The sequence below is a fragment of the Brachycentrus maculatus genome, unplaced genomic scaffold, assembly GCF_059751285.1.
Source record: "Brachycentrus maculatus isolate JH-2025_06_01 unplaced genomic scaffold, ASM5975128v1 h1tg001117l, whole genome shotgun sequence".
Taxonomy (NCBI): Eukaryota; Metazoa; Arthropoda; class Insecta; order Trichoptera; family Brachycentridae; genus Brachycentrus; species Brachycentrus maculatus.
The window spans coordinates 15,748-21,292 of record NW_028281816.1 but is presented as its reverse complement, the minus strand read 5'-3'; the positions used below and the strand labels follow the sequence as shown (position 1 = coordinate 21,292).

At 39.7% G+C, this 5,545-nt stretch overlaps 1 protein-coding gene across 1 annotated transcript; it reads right to left on the bottom strand.

The window, feature by feature from the left end:
• Window positions 1–1,037: 1,037 nt before the first annotated feature.
• LOC148299509 (polyglutamylase complex subunit TTLL1-like) lies at window positions 1,038–2,020 on the bottom strand. The gene is made up of 3 exons (XM_088275984.1): window positions 1,965–2,020; window positions 1,685–1,904; window positions 1,038–1,397 (listed from the first exon to the last, which is right to left on the bottom strand). Exons 1-3 carry the CDS (start codon window positions 2,018–2,020, stop codon window positions 1,038–1,040), a joined length of 636 nt encoding a protein of 211 aa, XP_088132110.1.
• Between the last annotated feature and the right edge of the window lie 3,525 nt (window positions 2,021–5,545).

The following is a 5,545-nucleotide window of genomic DNA, read 5'->3' as shown; positions in this document are numbered from 1 at the left end:
TTGCCAACTCGAAAGACTGTCAGAAACACATAGATATACATCTAAGAAAGAGCCTCTAAAAAGAACAGCCCATGCAGCCAGATGCTTTTCACGATCAAGTTCATGTCTTTGATGGCACAAATTATCGTGAGAGCAACCATAAAAATTGCATAGGCAGCTACTATGGCGAATATTAATAACTAATAGATGGGGATTTCGGAGCTGTGTGGTTCGTTAGTAAGATCCTTCCTTTCATTGATGATCTAGTTCGGCAAATATGTACGAATCGAAGTGTCATGAAAAGATAGATGGCCACATGAGCAGAGATGATAAAAATGTAGCCAATTGGCTCGATGCTCACCTCGCTGACTTGTTTGTAGATAAAGTTGTTGAAGTAGATTTACTTACTTTTCTGCATGTGCTTGGAATGTAATATATTCTTTGATTTTCTGAAAATTCATGAGCAAAGCTGCGCTCTACATAGATACTACACATATTAATTATAAATGCATCATTCAGTAGTAGACTGTAAAATCGGAACACAAAAATCACCCTTTATCGAGTGGTATGCTCATCTTCGAGATTATTTCGAGTCAGGTATACGAGCTAAACCCTCCCCTGGCTTCTTCAACTGCTCAATGTTCTTGTTCGAGTTGTTTATCAACTTGGGAAATCTGATAGCTTGTTCCTGCTGTTTCAATTGCTCCTGCTGCTTTGCTTTTTCCTGCCTCGCTTGTTCAGGCCTCTTGACTTGGTTGGGGCCTAAACTACCAGCCTTTTGACCGTAGCTCGAGGATGATTTGATGGTATTGCTATTCACAGCCATACTCTTTCCCCTGGCGTTTTTCTATTACTCCTTCTTTTTGTTTTCTGCGAGCCTGAGAGCTGTGAGTTTGGCCATTTTGCGCATATTTTGCTCTCTATTGTTCAAGCATCCGAGCATGCTGTAGTCTTTCATATAGTTTTTGAGCCGCTTATTGTTCTTGTAAATCAAATCGAACCCTCCCACTTGGGTCTCTTCTCCAGTCAATCTAGAATTACACAATGAAGTACAGTCCCTAAAGGTTTATAATCGTGAGAGTATCATCAAGCAATCCAGTCTTTAGAACTTCGTCTAGAGGTGTGCTGGCAGTCATCGATGGGCTTCCATTCACTTCAATTATCCAAGGCTTTAGGCCGCTATCGATCATCACATCAAAGCCATAAAGCTCGAAACACCTTTTATCCGACATCATTAACTTGCTCGTTGCTTGCAGTGTCTTGATAACGAGCTCCTGGATGTTGAAAAAGCAGTTCTCTATGTCTTCGTGATTCATTTTGGACATCATGAAAAGCCTCAGGTCCCTAATCATATACTTGCCGCCTCTTTCCTCGTCGTAGTTATCAGTGCACTTCTGGATGGCCACATTAGTGAGATGCTTTTCAAGATTATCTATTTACTCCCCACTGTAGCGGTAATGCGTGAACCTCGCGAAGCCAGACCGGTACAGGTAGATGACCAGCGGATTATGGGAAGTTACCAGGACATAAATTCTCAAATCGAATTTCTTATGCCCGATCAAGAGAGGGTTATGGATGTACCTTTGCACAATGTAAGGCTCGGGCTGGTTTATGGATTAAGACCACTCGCTCACATCCGAAATCTTGTTAAATAGGAAGATCCCTTTCCCTTGGCTTCTCCCAATCTGCATTATCGATCAATTACCGGCTTCATGATCCACACTGCCTTATCGCGCATGCTTCTCTTGTACTCCTCGTAGAAAATAGGGTATTCCGAAGGCAGATTATAAGTCAACGGCAAGAAGCAATACCCATTTGATTCTTCTGTCTTCCCCTCTTTCTCTAAGGCCTTTTTATGTTTTTTGATGTTCTTGGCGAGCAGATCCTTCCTGCAGATTTCGTACCAATTTCTGAAGTGGTTGATCCTTCGATTGGGGAACAGCCTTATCTTGTCGAGAGTTTCCGGAATGAACTACTTTTCGCACCAGTAAATACTCCAGTCGTCATCCTCGACGTACTGGTAGCCCCGGATATTCTGCATGGTGTTTTTGATGGTGTTGCTGAAAAAAGTTTTGAATCGGATTTAGGAACTACTATTATTGTTATTTATACGGATGGCAAGGATAGTATTCCTTCTTGATGTATTTCCGAAAATATTCTGACATTTATGGCCTTGATCGGAACTAGGGTAACTTATATTTATATTATAAACAGGCCACTTTTATCACACTCACATTATCACACACCACATTATTACACTTACATTATCACACTCACATACATTGATATCATATATTTTACTGTTATCGTAGCAACTTGTGACTTGCCTGCACTCCTGGTCATTTATAAATTCAGTTTATTTGGCAAGTCACTTTATAACTTCACTGATTATAGTTTGATAATGTGAAAGGTCGATTTTATAAGGGCATTCATATATTTTATCAGAATATTTATCAGCACGCTTCATAGGATGTAAGTTATAATGCAGAAACAATGAAGAGAAATTATCTGGTGGTTTCGAAGCGAGGGAAGCTTTATAAGCTCTACGTCGCAGATGTGAAACGGGTTTCCAAGATTCTTATCCAAACGAGGCCAAGAGTTCCCTCCTATAGCGAGAGTACTCTTGAGGTGAAGCATGAGCCAACTCTCCCATCTCAAGCCTAATCAGGCGGGAGAATACAAGTAGTAAATTCGAAATAATCCGAAATGAACTGAGGCGAGCGGAGTGGCGTAAAATCTAATTAAGCATACATTTATGCTCCTCACTTCTTCTGAACAATTCCAAAATTGAGGCCAGTTTTAAAAATGAAAGGATTTTAAGATATTTAAAACAAGTAATTATTTGCAGCTGATCCTACCATCATGATTGACTTTTATTAAGCGTATTTTATTATGTAGTCATATTCAAATAGTTGAAGATGTGCTGGAGAGTGAGTTTACGAGGCACAAACGCATCAACGAACGGATGCACGAACAAGCCTCTACATACGAATGAGTAAACAAAAACATAAAAAATGAATATTAATTCATACAGGTCTTTGAAGACTTTGAACCATCGAATGGAAATCCTTCCCTGCATATTTTCAAATCGACAACTAAATCAATCCGAGAGGCCGAAATGAATGAGCAAAACAAACGGTAAAATTAAAGCATCTGAGGAATTATAATCGGCTGTTGCCCACCCACTTCATGATGTAAAAGCTTGTCAATTAATTAAATAATAATACGTTCGGAATATTTAAATCGGCAAGATGCCCTATTTTTAATTAAATTCTATTTTATTAAATTGAACCCAAAACATATATGCAAAACTTGTAGCCCTTATTCGTCAGCGAAAAGCCAATCTGGACTTGGAGCAAAATCGATTCTCTGCTCAAGACCACGCATAAGTAGAAAAGAGTATTCATCCCGTTGAAGCCGACCGTGACTTTTCAGTCAGATATGCTCTCAGGGGGCGAGTGCATCTGTGATGGGGGAGGTGGGCGCAATATCACGGAGCGAATAATCATTGACACAGAGAAGTCATTGCAGTACTAAGATGAAATAAGGTGGAATTGGCACAAGAGCTCAAATCTTCCTCTAATCTCGCTTAAACTCGAAGTCGATTGTTTTTATATTTCAGCTCCAAAAATAAAACTAAAAATTACTCCTTCCTGTCCCCGAAGGACTGCAAGTAACCAATTTCAATTTTCTCAATTTTTTATTCAATCTTCCTTTATTTGACTTAGGCCCGCATTTTTGCTGTGAAAATTATTAATTCCTCGGTTGACGGCTAAAATGTCTATTTGGAAGATGTGGGAATTCGGGGCAACTCTTTGATTGACCTCAAAGACGGTTTTGGGGTCTTCAGCGGAATAAGATTCTCTTCAACTTCGTATAATAATGAAGGAGTCAAGTTCCACTTGCTGGTTGTAGTATTCATGAAAAATGAGTAAAGTGATTTCTCCGAAATACTCTGTTCCTCTTTAAGTCCCTCTATTTTTGTAGATTCCCGCAAATCAGCCCGCGACTATCTGGTATGGTCTCGAATTAAAGTAGGAAAAAAAATTTATGTCGTTTGTGGAGTTGTTTCATCCGACCAAACTCAAAAAGGACTACATGAAGAGAGAGAAGAAAGTCAGAGAGGATTTATAACTTAAAATCAGCAACAGCTTCGACGGGCTTTACAATTATCTGACCGCCTCCAACATCAGGCACAAGATCAAGCATCCCCTGTTTTTAAGCATCAAATTCTCGAATGCTCTCAAGATATTGTACTTAAAGAAGGGCTCATAGCCGGAAAATTTAGTGGTAAAATTGTACTTATTGTAGAATGTTTTAAAAGAGTTCCAACGCACAATGATCAGCACCATTGGTATCGTCAAAAAGACGAAAAGGGATTTTGAAAAAGCATACGCCAAAACCTTCATCATTCAAATAACAGGTCAGTCAACGCACCAGAAGAGAAAAAAAATCTTCGAGAACTTGGACTATCTCATCTCGAAATCGATTGATCTCCGCTACAATTACAACAATGGAGAAGTAAACTACATCGACATTTCTAAGATGGTACTGGGTGTATAATTTAGGACAATATTCTGAAAGTGTATCCTCAAGTGTATCAGACTTTGGAAGAGCTGTCGATGCGATAGATTTAGAAGCGCAGGAAGATTGAGAACTTTCACAAGAACTTAGCTGAATTCCAAAACCATGGGCAAGAAGAGGAAGGCCAAGAGCCGTCGAATTAAGAAAGTGAATAGTAAGCTGTCAAGTTTAAACTGGAGCCGGAAGATGATTTTGGGGAGCTCAAAAAGGAAGAAAATGCCCACAACTTTGGCTACATGGATTACCAAAACATGGTGCGGCCTTCCTACGAAAAAGAAAGATAATTTAATATGAAAATGAAAATGAAGGACTACGGCTAAATGATGCATATTGAAAAAATGCCTATGCAGATGCCTTTGATTCCGTATCCGAACCAGATGAACCACAATCGGTTTCTAGAGCCTATCATCAATTACAGTGATGGGGCGATTGAGGATCATAATCAGATATTTAGCATGCCATACGCATAGAGCATCCAGTCTCGATCTAAACGCGAAGAGCAGTTGCCTGAGCAACAATTCGCAAACCGAATGAATTAAATGGGGGGATTCCGTGACCAGAAGCAACACGAAGAGCATCCTTTGATATATCCCATGCCTAGCCCAGCTCTGTCGATGGACCCTCTTCGAATTTATGAAAACCGATTGAATGAATTTATGAAAGGCCATCAGCTCGGAATCAGGAGGCCCAAAGAAGTATTGAAAAATTAGCTTCTTCAGATGCTGGAAATGCAGGACCAGTACTTGAAACAGATGATTGCCTCAAACAAGGGATTTAGGCAAAAACTCATAGAGTTTTTCGACTATGAAGGAAGTCAGAGCATTATCCCTAAAACTGAGGGTAACGATGCACCACTTTCAGGCCAGTCTCCGTAGAAAAAGAAGTTCTTTTAAACTACGCCTTTAGACTTGATGAACGAGATAAAAAGCGAGCAGCCGATAAAGAAATAACCGAATGAGGAATGATTATATCCGGATTGCCA

What these genes read in the sequence shown, in the direction of transcription:
- LOC148299509 (XM_088275984.1), bottom strand. Translation starts at nt 2,020, where the DNA reads ATGCAGAATATCCGGGGCTACCAGTACGTCGAGGATGACGACTGGAGT. An exon ending in GACGACTGGAGTATTTACTG is followed by an intron (nt 1,905 to 1,964) that starts GTGCGAAAAGTA and finishes CCCCAATCGAAG; the next exon opens with GATCAACCACTTCAGAAATT. An exon ending in CAGTGTGGATCATGAAGCCG is followed by an intron (nt 1,398 to 1,684) that starts GTAATTGATCGA and finishes AATCTTGAAAAG; the next exon opens with CATCTCACTAATGTGGCCAT.